The following is an 18,474-nucleotide window of genomic DNA, read 5'->3' as shown; positions in this document are numbered from 1 at the left end:
CAGTAAAAGTGAAGAATATTTTTTTTTTGTTTTTGTTGCTTTCATTTCAAAACAAGTGCAACGCGATGTGTAATATTATTTGCAGACTGTAAGTATTTAGTTTATGAATGTAAACAGTAAGGATACACTGTTTACATTCATAAACATTCTACGCTCTTGATGTTCTTTTGTTTGGGCTGATGTTGCTGTGGGAATGGACATTGTTTTGTCTTTATCTTAAAGTAGATGCAGTATATTGTTTTCAAATCTCAACCAGTGTAGTACATACCAATGGCTGCCAGAGGGAGACACAGGTCCCTGCATGAAGTATAATGAATATGCAGTAAAACATAGACTGTATATACAGATATATTGTATATTTAAAAATGTTTTAGAGGGGGGGGGGTCATGTCCATATGTAGATTATTTATGTTTTTAAAACAATGATGATGATACATTTTATGTGAATAAATCAGTCAAAATACAAGCAAGACGTCTAACCACTAGAATTCAGCAGAAACATATTCGGCCCGTCTATGATCTTTAATTGATCTGTTCTGATCTCATCTGCATCATCTCACATACCACTGGTGAATTATGAGCTTTTACAAATAATGATTTGAATCGTTTCTGAGATTTTTACTTGCATCACAGAACATTTGAGGTGAACAGAATTCAGTTGTGGAAATTTGACAAAACCAACAGGAAAAACATCAGCGGAAGTATCTTTTAAACCCATGAATCGCACTGTCGTGAAGTGAAAGTGTAAGTTTATTATTATCAATAATAACTGTATTACTATTATGAAATAGCATATATATAACTCTATTCAAGCATTCATCTTAATTGCTGAGCCATCTGATAGCGTAAAAAACCTTGCTTAAGAAAACAGATTACATAACGATGAATTAGTGAGTCTTCTTCTACATTGGGGGAAATCGAGGCGCTGTCCCGTCATTCCAAACTCCCCTTTACGTCAGGCGCGCTCCCGTGCGTGAGAGAATCCGTCCCCGCGGCTTGACGCCGAGCTGTAAAAAGGGAACTTGGCAGACGGTGCTTCCTGTGTGCTGAACCCGAAAGCAGGACAGAGACCATGGAGTCCCGTGCAATGCAAAATGTCCTCGGTCTCCTGTCAGTGCTGAGTGTCTGTGCTGCTGCTGCTGACCCACAAGGTGAGTACACCACCAGAAACTAACTGGGAGAACCAGGGAGCTGCCTGCAGCTTTGTCAACCTGTAGAACTTGTGCTCAGTTAGAACCTCGCTGAACTCAGACCTCACCTTACACCTACATTTGGGGACAGCCTCTGTGTTCAAAGGTGAACCCAACATCCCATGCAAATTGGCGGTTTTAACCATTTAGAAAGAACCTGCTTCAGGTTAATCCAATATATGGTAAAGAGTGTATCGTTACAAGACTTGGGTAATATGTTGAAACATCCTCTGACAGAAATTCAACTTAGGTCTAGAGATTAGAACCAAAACACAAGCAGACTTTGAGGATGATGATTATTGTCTATCCTTGTTTGTCACTTTGATGCTGCAGGCTGTTTTTATGAGAAAACTCAGTTCTCTGATCTGATTACACTGTTACTCTGAATAACTGTTGCTCGGTCCAGTTTGACTTTGTCCGTCATAGGACTTATCAGGTCACATTCTACACCTTAGACCCACTGGTGATACTGTGCGTTCAAAGATCAACATCATGTCACACGCTCACTTCTCCTCCATTTAAGATAACCCTTTGTTATATTGACTTCATGCTCACATAAAATGAACAACACAGGGCTTGGACTGAGGGTATGTCCCCCACTCACCCACAGGTAGTAAATGACCAGGAATGTGTAATATGATACAACCTCCTCGTAAAGAACCTGAATGTTTGGAGACCTTATATTTGTTACATTACTTAACATTACTAAACATTACTAAACTTACTAAACTACTAAAACATGATTTTGTCCTTGTGAACTGTCACATGGATTCTCTACTATATTCTGACAGCACCTGAAGTTCACACGGAGCTCGGGAGCCTGAGAGGTGAGTATGTGAGTGTGAAGGGGAAGGAGCTGGGGGTCCACGCCTTCCTGGCTGTCCCGTTTGCCAAGCCACCCGTAGGCCCTGCTCTGAGACTGGCTGCACCCCAGCCTGCAGAGGCATGGGAGGGAACGAGAGAGGCTACCAAGCAGCCGCCCATGTAAGGCATCCATGTGCTCTAGCTGTTGCATGTCCCCCCCCCATAGGGAATTGCTTCCAATACTCGTTGATGAAAATACTTCTCTCTTTCAGGTGTGTTCAGAATAAACAGATGCTTATAGATCTGCTGGCTAGAGTCGACATGGGGGTGGCAAATGTCCCAGACATTTCAGAAGACTGCCTCTACCTCAACATCTACACCCCTGCAAACAGAGCTCCAGATGCCAAGCTCCCGGTAAGAGGTCCTTGTTGCATGTGTGTGCAAAAATGAAAAAAATAATTCTCAGTAGGAAAAAGCAAAGCCATACACTTAGAAGACACTGACCAAGATGTCCAGAGGGTTTGTGGTGGTAATAGCTGAGTCGATGTACTGTAAACAAAATCCATCACTAAGGTTTATCTCTGGAAAAGTCTGATTACTTGGTTGGATTACTTTTAAGCAATTCATAATTCAATATCCGTATTTTAACAGGTTATGGTCTGGATCCATGGCGGAGGCTTTACTATGGGATCAGCCTCAATTTACGATGGCTCCGCCCTGGCTGCTTACCAGGATGTGGTCGTAGTTTTGATCCAGTACCGCTTGGGATTCCTGGGCTACATCAGGTAAAAAAAAAAGAATGGACCTTCTATGCACAGTTACAATGAAAATACAAGGATTGCATTCTTCTGCTTTGGTCCCGACCTGTGCCCCATGTGAACAAAGTGTGAAAACCTGCTCACTTAACCAGCTTCTGCGAACGTAGCCTGGTACACTATAACTACAGTATACGGTTCTGTGCAGCACTGGAGATGAGCACATATCCGGGAACTTTGGCATGTTGGACCAGGTTGAAGCTCTGAGATGGACCCAGAAGCACATTCACAACTTTGGCGGAGACCCAGATTCAGTAACGATAGTTGGGGAGTCTGCTGGTGGAGTGAGCGTTTCCCTCCTGGTAAGGATAGATCTGCAGAGGTGGAACCTCAAAGCCACACTGTGCACGTTTTGTTTCTTTTTAAAGTAGCACAAACTGGACAGAGTAAACGCCTTTTGAGTTGTTATTTTTTTTTCAATTTAAGTTTGTCACAGGTTCTCGTTCATTTATCACTGCAGAGTCACAGCTGTCACTTCTTCTGATGCTTTTACCAACAGCTCCTCTCACCAATGGCCGAAGGCTTGCTCCACCGTGGCATCGCTGAGAGCGGCACTGGTGCAATGGATGCACTCTTGATGAGTGATCCTCTTCCAGTGGCACAGGTGAAGTATCTATCTGTATACTTAATTGTGCAAACATTGATCAGCACATAAGAATATAATTGGATTTCTGACTGGCTGAGATGGATTCCTCCTGTGTCTTTCCTCAGATGGTAGCAAATATATCTGGCTGTAGCCTCGAAAGCACAGAGAAGATCAGCCACTGCTTGAAAAACCTCGACTTCGATTCTGTGCTGACTATTGCAAAGGTGAGATATATTATATGCACAGCCGATGTGATTAATTGACCGTGTGCCTACATCCTCTGTAAGATTCCTGTGAATTAATAACTTTTTTGTTAATCTCCAGATGGAAACCTTGAGAATTGGTATAACCATTGATGGACACTTTCTCACTAAAACTGTGAATGAGATTTTCCTGGAAAAGGCATTTCCCACTGTGCCGTTAATGACCGGTGTTAATAATGATGAAGGCGGCTGGTTACTTCCAAGTGTAAGTGCTAAGTGCATGATTGTTCCTGAAGTATGTGGCTGGTGTTCACTTGTTTTGCTGCTGTGCGTGTCTGGAACCTTAACTGCAGCTGCCTCTTCCCTCAGTTTATAGCTCCTCCAACCTGGACTGAGGGATTAGATCGGGAGCTTGTGGTCAACATAGTCTCCCTGTTTTACAGTGATGTAAGACAAACACAGCCAAACATTACGTCATCACTGTGTTTTTATCTTGCTCAAGTTTATTAAACAAACCTGTTCATTGTTTTTTCTCAAGCCCAAATCTGCAATCATCAGAGATTCCATTTTAGAGGAATACATTGGAACTGGTGAAGATCGAGAGAAAAACAGAAATGGATTCACTGAGTTGCTGGGAGATGTTTTATTTACCATTCCAGCTATCAAGACTGCTATGGCCCACAGAGGTACTTTTCTATACATGCTAATGAAAACGTATTTAATATGACATAATGTGAGTATTGGGGCTATAGTGTAGAAAACAAATTGGATATTTCAAGAATGAAGTCGTAATATTTCGAGATTAATAAGTATATATATTACAGAAACTCAGTTTACGAGAATAAATTCATAATATTATGAGAATTAAGTTGGAATCTAATGAGAAACAGCCATTATATTACACAAATAAGGTTGTGATATTACAAGGTTAAATTTGGAATATTACAATAAGAAAGTTATAAATTTACAAGAAAAACAGCTATCATAGAGCCAGTGCTTGAGTAACAAAGAAATTATTTCCTCCTCAACAAAAGATGCAATTTCCTCCCAAGACTAAGTTGTTCTTTTTTTCAGAATTGACACATTTTATTGCACAATCTTTTCAAAGCCCGATTTTTATGATAATGTGGTGCTGATGAGCCAAAAGATGGAGTATTTCTATATTATAAGTATAACTTAACAAGATGCTCCACATGCCTCAATTTAACACTGGATACAGATGTTGATCTTATAAAATAACATAACCTAAACTAAATACTTTATTTTCATCACCAAGTGTCTGATTATTTTCCTTCCTGTCGCAAATTAAAGAAGCATAAATTAATATTTATCATCCCACATGTTCATAAACAAGATCTACTGTATCCCAACCATTTATCTGCCACCAGATGCAGGCGCCCCTGTTTACCTGTATGAGTACCAGCATGCTCCCATTGCCCTCAAGGCAAAAAGGCCGAGCTTTGTTGGGTGTGACCATGGAGATGAAATCTTCACAGCATTAGGATTCTGTTTCACAACCACCCATGTCACATTATTTGGTAAGCTCAATGTAAAACCTACTGGCTCAATAGACCACCAGATTTGTTTACCATATTATCATTGTTTCAGATAAATGCTCAGAAGAGGAGGAAGAGTTAAGCAGAATCATGATGAGCTACTGGGGCAACTTTGCTCATACAGGGTATGTATGACCTCGAATCATATACATATATGTTGTGATTATTGTACCTTAAGCGTGGCACCATTAAATGGTGTGCCTTTGGGAATTCCATAAATTTGATTATCAGAAAAAATATATTCAATATGAATATTAAATATGAACTTTAATTGACAGTAAAGCTACCTCGGCGCACCACCCTTTTTAAGAAGTGAAAAGATAGCCAATTTATTGATTAAGTATCATGAAAGTACTAACAACAAATATTGAACTCTGATTGATAATTAAATGAATAACTTAAACCCAAATTATCAAGTCAGTCGTTAGCAAAATGTAAGCACACTTATGCAACATTAATGAAGATACGTGTGTTGAAGAAAAAACATTGATTAACATAAAATAAAAGTATAAACACACAAACTAACTGAAAGTGTAATTACTATATACAGATGTGCAGATGTCTGTATGAGTACATGTGCTTTCAAAATGGCAGCTGGCCACTATGAAGACCGCCTGGAGTGTGGGGATCATGTAGCTGAGATCACTTGGATGTCTTAAGTTTCGGGGGAGATGAGTGAGTGAGGTATTGGTGCCAGGTCAGAGAAAGTAGATGGGGTTAGGGTTAGGGTTAGAAAAATAGAATTTAACAGTCCTGTGCGCAGCCTAGTGTAATGAGCCCAGTTGTGTCACCAGATCATGAGATTGGGTCCTGTTTGAGATGCTGCTTGAAGTCTAGTGAAGTTGAATTGTTGGTTGTGGTTCCTGTTCTGTTCTGAAGTTCTGAGGCAGGCTCTCTCATCACTACCTCTTGGAAGGCTCTAGCAGTCTGCCCCAGGCATCCCTGCTCGGAGGTCGAAAGGGCTTGGTTAGGGAGAGGTAGCCCTCCAGGAGTAGAGAAGAGAGAGAAGTCAGGGAGAACTGGGCTTTTATCGATCTGGTGACGTCATGAGGCACACAATGGCCATGGTGGAAAGGTGTGTCCAGGGGAAGGTTTAACACCTAGGCGTGAAGAGGAAGCACCTGAGACTGAGGAACCTCTTCTTCGTCTTCAGAACAAAGGAAACATGTGGTTGCAGGATTTTGGCTACACACGTTGGCCCAATTATATATACATGGAGGTAAGACAAATGTATCTATAACCTGTGTGTTTGTGTGTGCACTCTTGTGTAGTTCTCCTAATGGGGACGGCCTTGTCCACTGGCCTAAGTATGGAGCAGAAGAAGAATACCTGTCGATTGCACTGAAGGAGCAGACACCTGCTCGGCAGCTGAAGAAGGAGCGGTTTGCCTTCATGACTCAGACGCTCCCAGAGAAGCTCCGACGATACGCAGAGCAGATGGAGCGCGGCGAGCTGTAGAAGAACCCGCTCCCCTATCTCCATTCCATCCACTTTTTAATCAGCAACCACAAACAAGTATGTTAGATATACTATGAGACATTTGGTTAGAAATAAAAATTCTAAACAACTGAAAAACCCTTGTGTACTTATTGTAGCCTTTAGGATGTATCATACATTGTTTATTATTAAATGAAATGTGCCCACAAAGTTCTGAAATTCAATCAATCTATTAGCCTTCAAAATGTTTGCCTGTCAGGTATAACAAGTTGAAGATGTGTGAATATATATTTATCCTGCTTATATTGATTATCAGTTTAAAACGAAGGCAAATATCTTCAAGGAATACGATGTGTGATGTGTTGGTGATCTACCTATGTTAAACGTTACACCCCAGTCCGTTCACTCCGCTCTGCTTCAGCCAATCGGCTCCTTGCTCCCTCACTGCAAGGTAAACACTCATCAAACTCATCACGACTGTTTGCAGTGCCTGCTCCTAAATGGTGGAATGAGCTGCCAATCGACGACGGGACATCAGAAAGTTTACACATCTTCCGCCGAAAACTAAGAACGTTTCTTTTCCGATTATACCACGAGTAAAAAAAATAAATACTAACAACTTTTTAAACTAACAATTTAGTAGAAATTAAATGGCACTTACTTATAGCTGAAACCACTTTGTAGTTTTGCTTTACTTTTGAAGAAATTGTACTTTCTTGATTCTTGTTGTTATGGGTTTGTAACCTCGGGGTTGAATGCACTTATCGTAAGTCGCTTTGGATAAAAGCGTTAGCTAAATGAAATGTAATGTCAACATGAACTTGTTTAAAACTGTTTGTACTTATGACACACACTCTTACCACCAAGATTAACACAGAGCTTCTGCAATATATCACAAATGAAAACAACATTTTGGGTGGTTTTCATATAGCAGAGGGCTTGTGTATTGTAGGCTTCTTTGACATGCATTCATACGTTATCTATACTGCTTATCCAGTGTTGTGCATGAACGAACGCAAAAGAACGTGCTCATTGAACGCGTCCACCTTTATGAGAACGATGAACTGAACGCAACTCAATGCCAAATAATGAATTTGAACGGTGAACACGTTATTGTAGCGTCTTCGCGTATAGACAAACACTGTCTGAAAAACATTCCGACAGTAAAGGCAAGGGGTAGTGATGGATAAGGTTTTCTTTAACAAGTTAAGTCTTTCATTCTCAGTTTCCACCTAAAAACTATGAAATGAACTGAACTATGAACTAGTTCAGAATTTAAATGGTGAACTATGAACGTGAACTATTCATGTTTACTTGTATGAACTGAACTTTGAACTAGTTCATGAGAGGTGTGAACTTGCACAACACTGTGCTTATCCTGATCCTTAAAGGATTTAGGGGGTTGGAGCCCATCCCAGCCGACATTGGACTGAAGAGGTCACCAGAGTATCGCTGGGCGAACATACCCTAACCCCAACCTGCTGGTCTTTGGGCTGTTGGGGGAAGCCAGAGGAAACACACAAAGACACGGGTAGCACTTGCAAAATCCACACAGAGGACTATGAGATACAGTATCAAAACAGTGGCACTTATACAAACACAGTAGGGGATAATAGATTTTTACAGAAATGTTACACATACAGTACAAACTATAGAAACACAGATGACAGGGCTCTTTTCAGTTTCTTTGTTTTATTATTGAGAAGAGTGCTTAAGCTGTAAAGCTCCCTGAAGTCGGATGTGAGCAGTTTAATACGTCAATCTTATGTTTGTTTTTCACTAAATCAGGCAAATGGCATTTAAAATAGTACAAAGCAACACTTTTTAAAGGAAAATCACTCAAGTAGCTGGGTGCAGAGGGCGTACAGACATGGAGCTGGATTCAAAATAAGTACTTCAGTTGAGAGGAAATCATAATGCAATTTTTTTCCCGGCAAATTTAGTAACGTTGCACTCTGATATAAAAGTGTTGGCCAGTGTTTTAATGATTCACTCTTTTGCCCCGAAAAGTGCACTTGGAGTAAGAAAGCTACCGGGCATTAGCATCAGGCCGTAGTGAGACACACAGACACATGATACTTTGAGATGCACTTTGAGCCGTTGGTCTGGGTAATGTTCAGCAAGCTTGGTCTCAAGTTTGAAATACGTTGGAAGAGAGGAGAGAATATCTCTGCAGGCACAAAGCCAGGCAAACAACATGTCAGCCATTTAAAATAAACCACAACTTAAATACGTTTCTGTTTCAGACCACGATTATATAAGCACGTAAACTGTATAGTTTAGAAACTATAATTCAATTCACAGTATGTTAATACATTATATTGTTGTATTGCAGTTCAGTTTTCAGACCTACATAATATCTTGTCAGGTGTGGTGACATATAAACTGTATGCGATGTGGGAACGTGAGCCGGAGCATATCGCTGAAAAAGATATGGTTAGAGTACAAAGGACGAGAAACATATCATCCTGTCCAAAACGACTGCTGAAGCTACAGTGTTCGATAAGACAGCAAGTCCCAACTGTCAATGGTTGGAAAATTACCTAGTTGTAAAAGTCAGTCAGTATTCCTACTGGACAAATGAAGATAAAGAAGGCAACTTAACACATTTTAATACACGATTTGAACTGACTTGTGGCAAAAACACCTGAGATGCAGTCTTTTCTAAATTCAGATGTCTTGAACGCAATAATAAAAACAAAAACAAAAAAAGCAAGGCATGCTGCTCCATGAACGAAAACATCATGTTCAGGTAATGTTTATGAGTGTGGTATGATTAGATCCAAAAAAGAAAAATGCAGCATGCAGGTCAATATGATGGGCACGGAAAGTACTAAAAGACTAAATATATATATATATATATAGTCTTATAATATTAAGATTATATATAAGAATACAATGGACACCTTTATCCTCTTCAAGCACTACTAGGTACAGACATGGTTTTTAGAATCAGAGGCACGTACAGTTCAATCCATAATAAGTGGTTGAGAAATACTTTTTCTCCTGCATGGGAATAAATAAATAAATTAAAGACCTGTGACCTGTTTTCATGCTGCACCGTAAGATTAAGGTCACGCAAAAGTGAGGTGTCGATGTCGCCTTGAGAGACCTTTCAAAGTTCTCGTATGGGAACAGGAGAGCGCGGTGTGCTTGGTCAGGGTGACATAACTAGCTTCAGTAGACAGTAAAATACCATTTCGTGAAACCGGACGATATCCTGGAGAGTTAAGAGCATGAGCTAACGTGATAGTAATAGTGTCAGCAGAGGTGATTGGTGTGCAACACTTGTTAACGCATTGTGTTGTGGGAGGAGACTAAAGCTTGGTGCATCAGGATGTCCAGGACTGCATGCTGTGCAGCATGGCATCAAATCGCTCCATGTCCGGAGCGTGAGCGTGGGCCAGTTGGTCCTTGAGGCGACTGTACAGACTGAAAGACTTCAGCTCCAGCCAGATGAAACCAAAGCGGTCCTCATCAAAGAGCACAAAGAGCCCCGGGGTGCGCTCGGGGCTCGTAAAGCCGTGCCCCGCGATCAGGCCTGTCCCATAGAAGCTGAAATGGAGGAACATCAATTCATCAATACTTTGCCTTAACTTATAATAACTAATTTCTATTTATCAATCCTAACAGAAGTGTTTCCTTCAGTGAGTGGGTGATACTATTAATAATTATAGTATAGCATACAACAAAATACAATGATGAAGTTTTCTTGAAGGATGCTTGTAATAAATAATCTGTCACAGCCAAACAACTGGTTTTGTTCATCTATGAGTGTTATCTACTATTTACAGCGGGTCATCAACTACAAAGCAGGTCAGTGGTTTGATCCCCTTCCAGTCTGCATGCTGGACGCCCAAATTTCCCAACAGCTGCGTCGGCGGTGTATGATAGAATGAGCGCTGTATACAGAAGCGGTTTGTGTGTTAGTGCTTATGTGTGTTAGTGCTTATGTGTGTTTGTGTGTGGGCGTGAATAGAAAACCAGTTTTTTATCATTCCATTCAAAGTCATACCTGTGATTGGTCACAGTTAACCACAGCGGGAGCTCTGCACCATTTTGCAATCCACCCAATTAAATTAAGTGTGAGGGTCAACATTTATGTTTCTTTTTGTAAATTAGTTATCATTGTCTTAATGTAAAAACAAATTGGAGTTCCAGACAACAGCTCTCATAACAGCAGTTAAGCCAACATCGTTCACACAAACTGACATACATTCAAAAGATATGACTTCAACCCGTTGGCAATGAACTTTCAACGGTGAGGCAATATACAACAGCTCAGGATCAACGGGTGCACTGGGTCTGAGCCAGTACAACCAGTCACCTGAGGATTTAACACTGTGTTCTTGTCCTTACCATTTCCTGCAGGTGCGGGGGTACACCTCGTTGCGAGCCATAACCCCCAGGGGCAGGACAAACGGCTGAGTCTCTAGAGGACTGGTGCTGCTGCTGCTGGGGTCGGGCTGGCAGCCGTCTGAACTGGCACCATGGTCGACCTCCAACCCTTCCGCCACGCCGGCACCGCCACAGGCCTCCTCTGCTGCTGCACCGCTGACCGTGGGAGAGACAACCTTGGCCCTCTGTTCCGTTTCCCTCTGCACCTCCGCGTGTACCCCCAGTACGAGCTGAGACAGTTCCTCTATTCTGCGCTGGTGTTCCAGGTCTGGGAGGACAACGGGCCGGCTCAGGTCCACGTCTAACGTGAGCTGCCCTGCAGGAACGTTGGGGTCTCCCTGCAGGAAGGAGTGTAATTACAGTTTCCACCACTAGCAGAGGACTGTGGTGGATCCATGTTGTTATCCACTGGTTTAAGTATGTGAAAACATTCACTTCAAAAGGCATAACAATCATAAATCAAAATTTAGGCTGATTAGTAGCAAGAGGAAGACAATTACCACATTAACAGGATTTTAAATGATTAACGGGTAACCTGTGATTATCCAACACAGCAGGGTTATCATGTTTTCAATTCCTATTCTATTGGTTACTTCACCATAAGAGGAGATTATCTTTGAGAAAGCAGATCACGATTATTAACCAACTTACAGTGAGTTTGGTGGCTCTTGCAGACGTCCCATGGAAGCTGAGCATGACGATCTCCAAGCCGTGACTGCCGTAGGTCCCTTTGAAAAGGCCTGGCTGCAGCAGGTCGGAGGGCATTCTAGGAGGAAGGTAGATCCTCCGGTACGTCAGGCAGTTACTGTCGGGAGAGAGAATGTGAATGGCAGTCAGTCTACCCGGTCGGGTTATACATTCGTCCACAAGAGAATTCTGAACGACCTCTACATGTATGATGCTTCTCTCGTAATTAATGTCAAACCCACAAGAGCCAACAAACAGAGGGAGTGTGATGTAAGGAAAACTCTCTCACTCGTATTGACTCGTGTAAATGAACTTCATCAGGATGAGCTCCTGCATGTGTTCATGGAAGATTTCTTCCAACGTCCGGCCCCATTCTTCCTCCAGCCATGTTCTGAACTCCTACACACACACACACACAAAAAGGTTCATGCACAAACGCTTGATTTCCTTTCTGAAATTCATGAATGAAGAGTTACACAAAGGTTATCTCAGGGAGTCACAGATCCCTGGCTGGACCCACCTCCTGTCTGCCTCCTGGCATGCGGTGATGATCCGTCTGGTTACATTTCGTTGAAAATTCATCCTTCTTGCCAGTCTGAAAAAAACAGAATATGACACACACATTGGAGGATGGCCTACTTATTTTTATGTTGCTGATCCCAAATTACGGGACAAACATTTATCCCGTCAAGCTGATTTCTTTGGTGCTTGTTGAGCTGCGACACCGCTCACCTGTATGTCCCCTTTGTGGGGACCCTTGTGTCCGTACATACACTCCACTGTGGCCTTATTGCTCTCCAACATGTGGACACGGAAGAGTGGCCGTCTTCTCATGGGATCCTCCACGCGAGGGTCATGAGGTGGTAAATACATCCAGCCAATGATGAACAGCCCATCCACCTGAAAATAACTTTTTATTAATTTATCAGCCACTGAAATGATTTAGGTCTCCTGCCAAAAAAAAAAAGCAGTCGAACATTTATATTCTTTTTTTAATGTAAAATTATAGACATTGTTCCTCATCTTAAACAAACAACATGTAAGTCGGCTATTAAGGGTCTCTCATTCTAAACAATAACACAAGACCTAGTCTGTTGGCCTCATGACGCAGTGTGGGATCATGGGAGTTGTTGTCTTCACCACCACCGCAGATGCAAATCAACCAGACTTGCAAATCATGTTCACAGTAAAGTAAAAAAGTTTCAAAGTTGTATTCATGTCACGCAACAAACGGCAGTGAATAACCATGATCCTTTGCGAGTGACCAATACAAAAAGTGGAAGGAAGTGGCTAACTGGCTATCAGTGTTGTTTCCTTCGTGATATATTGTTTATGAAAGTAAAATGAAACCTGGGGATTTTTCTTGTTTTTGGATCATTTTAGTTCACAAGTCAACAAATATGTAACACTAGTCTCTTTATTTAAGACATTTTTTCTAAAGAATTGAAACATCTTTAATGCAATAAAACAAATCTGTATTTAGTTACACAACTTACCACAACGTTGAGCAATCCGCCGTAAGGGCCGATGTCAGGCTGCCATATGCCCAAGATGTTTCTGTAAGGGTAAAGCACTGCAACACAAAAGCCCAACATCACACTATAACGGTTAGTTTCTGCAGTGACACACTCACACACTACTGTATTGTGCATGGTTAAAAAACACAAGAGCAGTTCAAATCCACAGAACGAGATTTTTTGTTAAAGTTTGTCAGGAAGGACTCAATGAGACAAACTGACCACGTCCCTGTCAGCCATGTTTTGGAAAGTACACGAGAAGCACTTTGCGTCAACCGGCCTCAAACAAACACTGCAGAGGAGGTTTATTACCAGGTTTACTGTCCACACAGGGTGCATTACACGGAGGCAACCGTTTGCTTGCAAGTGAAATCAATACACACACACACTCACACACACACATAACTCCTCATGCTTCAGCCATCCACGTTTGAGGTCAGTGTACATACAGTGTGTGTACACGTCTCTATAGTCCATGTGCTCGTAGTCAGGCAGGAGCTTCATGAAGCGCCCAGACTTCACCCGAGGGTCGACACCTGGCGGGGCACAACACAGGCACGTGTAGAGCAACCGCGGACCAAGGCGCGCTCAGTCCAGTGCAGCACTCTAATGAGTTCAGTCATAAAATTAAAGAATGATCTATTCAGAGAGACACTCTGCCCGGCGTGGCAGCTGGTGTTACAAAACAGGAACAGATGGAGGGAGAATACATTATCAAAAAAGGTGTTTTAAAATAACTTGTGGCATCAGGTCTGAGTTAAAGTGGGACAGAGAACCCATATTAACACCAACAACAGCTTTTGCCAGGAATGCATCTGTCAACAGTAGGAGACCCATGTGGACACCTACCCCCGCAGACACAAAATAGAGAATAATAATGACTCTATTCATCGAGCACCTTTAAAAGTACAGCATGCTGCACAACAGGAAGACATGGTTCAAATACAGAAGGGAGAGCATGAATAATAAAGGTGATAATGATAAATGATCTGTAATAATGTAAATACTGCAAATGCTGAAATTGATTAATTGGATTAAATTCATGGGAGGCACGAGAGCTGATAGTATTCAAATCCAACTCACGTTTCGCATAGAGCTCCCTGCTAGAAACTCCTCCCACCTCCACCTTCCTCAGATCCCCCTTCATATCAAACTCTGCAGAGAGAAAACACAAGAGGGGAATTAACGACACATTAAAAACATATTAGGGCAATGCAAGGCGGCCATAGCATTAGCGGTAATGGACGTCGTTACACAGCAAGGAAAGTTATTTAAACAGGGAAGTCAATGATCTCCATATTTATCGAATTCACAATGTTAACCATTCGAGTTACACATTAACTTAAACTCCAGTCAGCAGATGAGATCCAATCACGTCTGCTACTCGGAGATTCACAGGATTTATTTAACGCAAGTGAGCTAAACAGCTATTCATTATTTGTCACTGATATAAAAGGATAATGTTTCCGTACCCTGCAGCACTAGATCACACATCTTGATTGTTTGTTTTTGTCATAGCTTATAAGTAGAAGCAGGAGAAATCACAGTTATCCTACTTGAACAGCTACGATGTGTTCCTTTCCCTCATTTCTGGGAGTCCTGGCCCTTTACCTCTGATACAGGTTGTTCTGCTTGCTGAGAGTCAGCGCTTTAGCTCACAGTGTTTTCCAAGAGTTTTGTAAACGGTAAAAACATGTTTGTGTGTTTGTTTATTTCTCTCAGTGATAAAAATATGTTGCTCCAAGTGTGTGGCATTCGGGTTGTCGTTCAACTGTTCAGCAGGGCGGCATTCCTCAGGGCACCACTATATGAAGCTTGAGTGAGAAAATGTTGTGTGCTTTTATTTGATAAATGAAGTGAGGTTATGTTCACTGATCAGCAAAAACATTACAGCCATCTGAGTAACATTGTTTAGGTCCCTGTCATGCCATTGAAGCAACTCTGACACATTGACTCCACAAGTACTGCGGGAGCCCCCTGTTATCCAGAACCAGGACTTCAGCATTTCAGAAGTGAGTCCTCTATTGATCAGACCGGTTATTCCAGCAAGTCTTCACGGCTGCTTGATCAGATTGAGATCTGGGTTATTTCGAGGCGCAGTCGGCACCTTGAACTATTCGTACGAGTTCCTTAAGGCACTCCTGAGCAAGTCTTTCAGTGAGGCAGGTCACATTGTCCTTCTGAAAGATGCCAATGCCAAGAGGGAATACCGATGCCATGAAGTGGGGTGTACGTGGTCTGTGACAATGTTCAGGTAGATGGTACGTGTTTAAGTAACATCCAGGTGAATGGCAGGACTACAGGGTTTACCAGCAACAAATGCAATGCACTGCACAGGGGGTCAGCATGTGGCGGAATCATATCCAGCAATAACCTTAGACCTGACCTGCTGGCTCTGGAGATGCTCTGACCCAGTCGTCCAGCTCTCCCAACTTGGCCTTTGTCAAAGCTGCTCAGATCCTCTGTCCATTTTTCCTGCTTGCAACACATCAGCTTCACTTGCTGCCTACTGGAGAGGTGGTGGTCTAGTGGTCTAGTGGTAGAAACTTGGACTATGGGCAGAAAAGGTCTCTGGTTCGTCTCTGGTTCGACTCCACGGAGAGACAACAAAAGACGAACCTGGATTGATCTGTCCAAAAATCCAAGAGTCGCCCTACCCTGTCTAGTGCCCCTGAGCAAGGCACCTTACTCCCCCAACATCTGCTCCCCGGGCGCTGTACATGGCTGCTCACTGCTCTGTGTGTCCTGCACCAGATGGTTTAAATGCGGAGGATAAATTTACATACCATTGCATTAGTGTGTTGTGCATGTGTTTGGTATAAATAAACGAATCTTAATCTTACTATAATCCCACCCCTTGCAACTAGATGGTCACTGTTGTTCACAACACCCATCAATAGTTTTAATGCTGTGGCCCATGGGTGCAAAATGGATTTCTTGACAGATGCCAGTTACACTGTGCTATTTCTCCCCTAAATAAATGATATGGAACTTGTATGCAAAAGTGGATATTTGAGTCCATTGAGGGCAATGTGGTGTGTCAATAAACAGGGAGGCTTTGGTTTATATTTAACATACAACTTTGTCTCACTTGATTAAGCTGACATTTATAGCCACTACTATATTATATCATACAGGGTTGTACGTGTGATTGTGTACCGACACTGTACAAAGGTTTGATGATAAAAACAACTTACGACTGACTAATTACCTCAGCCTCAGTTTCCTTGATGTGGTTCTTTGAAAACATGACCAGTGAGCCGGGAGGGGGAAGTGAATCTTTAATAACATTAGAGTCATGCTGGGGTGGGGGGTGGTGCTGATCACAATCAAGGCCTGTCCCAATAGGCCGAATCCGGCCCTGCATCAACACTCTTGTCATTTAACCTGACTGATCACCACGGGCCAGTCAACATTGAGAGGCCTGGCTCCATTTGTGTAAAGCACTGGCTGGGTTAATTCCCCTCATGGTTCCCGCACTGATCGATGCCCCCCCGAAGAGCTTTCGGGGGGGGGGGGGGGGGCATGTCCGGTGGAACCATAACTGCTGACAACTGATAACCTGACAACAAATCCTAGAACACAGGTGGTAACAGTCTGTGACTTTGTGAAGCTGCACGGGCCGGTGAAGGGTTTACACACGATCGCTGTATTTACCTTCGATGCAGCGCCTCCTCCAGATGGTCTCCATGTTGAGGATCTGTCTGAACGCCTTGCAGACGAGCGCCACGCTCGGCAGCGCTGTTCCGGGGAGCAGGGAGAAGATCTCCACGAGCAGCTCCGGCGGGAGTTCCGACAGCGACTGCGGGTGCGGGGGTCCGGTGCTGGAGCCTAGTCTGTTGACACGGCCGCTGCCATATTCGCGGGCGTCACTCGGCCCTGCAGTGGCGCCGCCGGAGACGTCTCCCTGCGGCTGGCCCACGATCCGCTCCCCTTCTTCCTCGTCCATGTCGGAATCGCTCCCCTGACCCTGTTGGTTCTGCCGCTGTCGCCTCCGGCACCTTCGCGACTGGCCCACTCCGCAGAGCCTGGCGCACACAGCCATCCGTAGTTCACCAGGCGGGCAGCATTACATCACTACGACATGTCAGCTGCAGCCTGGTCTACTCCTGCCCCCGTGAGCATGAGCGGTGGCGTTTCCTCTGACGTCACGGCGACGCACGCAAACGGCGCAGTGGCGTCGCGTCCCGCAACATTCACAGAGAGTCACTACGCAGGATAACGTACACAGGCTATACTATTCCCTTTTAGAATGTAAAGTCCCCACGCGTGGTTTCCTATCGTGTGTATGAGAGATGTCGTCAGGGCGGATCGTCCACACGTGGAGGCAAAGAGACACGAAACAGGATGTTGTTATTTATAACTTCTGCAGTTTGCTTCTTCAGAATCATCCCGTGCCGATCAGAGTCCTCCTCAGACTGTTCTAAAATGTCCTGTGAACTGTTATAATGCTAGAGTGTGGACGTTGAATAAATACTTTTTAATATACAGTCAAAATGATCTTCACGGTGAAGAAAAAAAAAACAAAAGTCGAGCTAGCCAGGAGTCGAACCTAGAATCTTCTGATCCGTAGTCAGACGCGTTATCCATTGCGCCACTAGCCCGCTGAAGATCCACTAGCGGGTAGTGTAATAGTTGAATGCTATATCTGAATCACTTCTTGCAAGTTGACGCACGGTCTGTTGGCTTTCATGGCCAGGATTCGGCTGGATCACTTGGAGCAGCGCTCTATGGTTTCAGACACATGTTCCATCCAAAGTCTCTACAGCTGTTAGTGACAGATGATCCAGATGTGATCAGCAGCTTTCATCATGACAAACAGTCATGTGACTCTTTTGAAGAAATTATTTCTCATCTCTCTCAAAATGTTAGATTTTCTTTTCTCGCTGCTTTTGGCAACACGATTTAGAAAGGGGAGTGACGTGATTTGTAAATAGGGTAAATCCAGTACAAATATAATATGTATATCGTTTAAGTAGGATTAGATTTAAATAATATCAGTGGAAAAAGTACATACAGTAGACTTTTCAATCTAAAATTAAATGACTGGTGAACTGTTATGGTCATACAGTTTTTGTTGGGTCTCAATAACTCTTTTTAATCGCCCACAAAGTCGTGACCTGAAAAAAAAAAAAAAATTTAATCTAATCCAGTGATTTCCATGAGTCTGCTCCTGGATGGTCCGAATAAGAAAACCAAAATTGCGTATAAGCAGCGAACATGGCAACCCATCAAATAAATACGCCTGTAGATGTGTGCAGTAAACGGGATGACAACATGT

General features: G+C 42.9%; 2 protein-coding genes and 1 non-coding gene across 4 annotated transcripts; 1 reads left to right on the top strand and 2 right to left on the bottom strand.

Moving 5' to 3' along the window:
- The first annotated feature begins 991 nt into the window (after positions 1–991).
- LOC133954879 (fatty acyl-CoA hydrolase precursor, medium chain-like) lies at positions 992–6,729 on the top strand. Its single transcript, XM_062389424.1, has 13 exons — positions 992–1,151; positions 1,982–2,174; positions 2,267–2,408; positions 2,646–2,779; positions 2,958–3,111; positions 3,309–3,413; positions 3,521–3,619; positions 3,720–3,863; positions 3,968–4,045; positions 4,137–4,284; positions 4,987–5,136; positions 5,207–5,279; positions 6,426–6,729. The coding sequence occupies exons 1-13, from the start codon at positions 1,073–1,075 to the stop codon at positions 6,610–6,612; spliced, it is 1,686 nt and encodes a 561-aa protein (XP_062245408.1). The 5' UTR covers positions 992–1,072; the 3' UTR covers positions 6,613–6,729.
- Positions 6,730–8,266: 1,537 nt separating this feature from the next.
- fbxo31 (F-box protein 31) lies at positions 8,267–17,299 on the bottom strand. 2 transcript variants are annotated; one of them, XM_062390006.1, is made up of 10 exons: positions 16,851–17,299; positions 14,277–14,348; positions 13,643–13,729; positions 13,173–13,249; positions 12,409–12,576; positions 12,197–12,271; positions 11,966–12,075; positions 11,641–11,794; positions 10,951–11,327; positions 8,267–10,146 (listed from the first exon to the last, which is right to left on the bottom strand). In XM_062390006.1, exons 1-10 carry the CDS (start codon positions 17,236–17,238, stop codon positions 9,924–9,926), a joined length of 1,731 nt encoding a protein of 576 aa, XP_062245990.1. In that variant the 5' UTR covers positions 17,239–17,299; the 3' UTR covers positions 8,267–9,923. The 2 variants fall into 2 exon arrangements, with proteins under 2 accessions (XP_062245990.1, XP_062245991.1); XM_062390007.1 differs by lacking the exon at positions 13,643–13,729.
- Positions 17,300–17,724: 425 nt separating this feature from the next.
- trnar-acg (transfer RNA arginine (anticodon ACG)) lies at positions 17,725–17,797 on the bottom strand. The gene has a single exon. It is a non-coding gene; the product is annotated as a tRNA-Arg (tRNA).
- Positions 17,798–18,474: the final 677 nt, after the last annotated feature.

This window comes from Platichthys flesus, chromosome 6, assembly GCF_949316205.1.
Source record: "Platichthys flesus chromosome 6, fPlaFle2.1, whole genome shotgun sequence".
Taxonomy (NCBI): domain Eukaryota; kingdom Metazoa; phylum Chordata; class Actinopteri; order Pleuronectiformes; family Pleuronectidae; genus Platichthys; species Platichthys flesus.
This window is presented reverse-complemented; position numbering and strand designations above follow the sequence as displayed.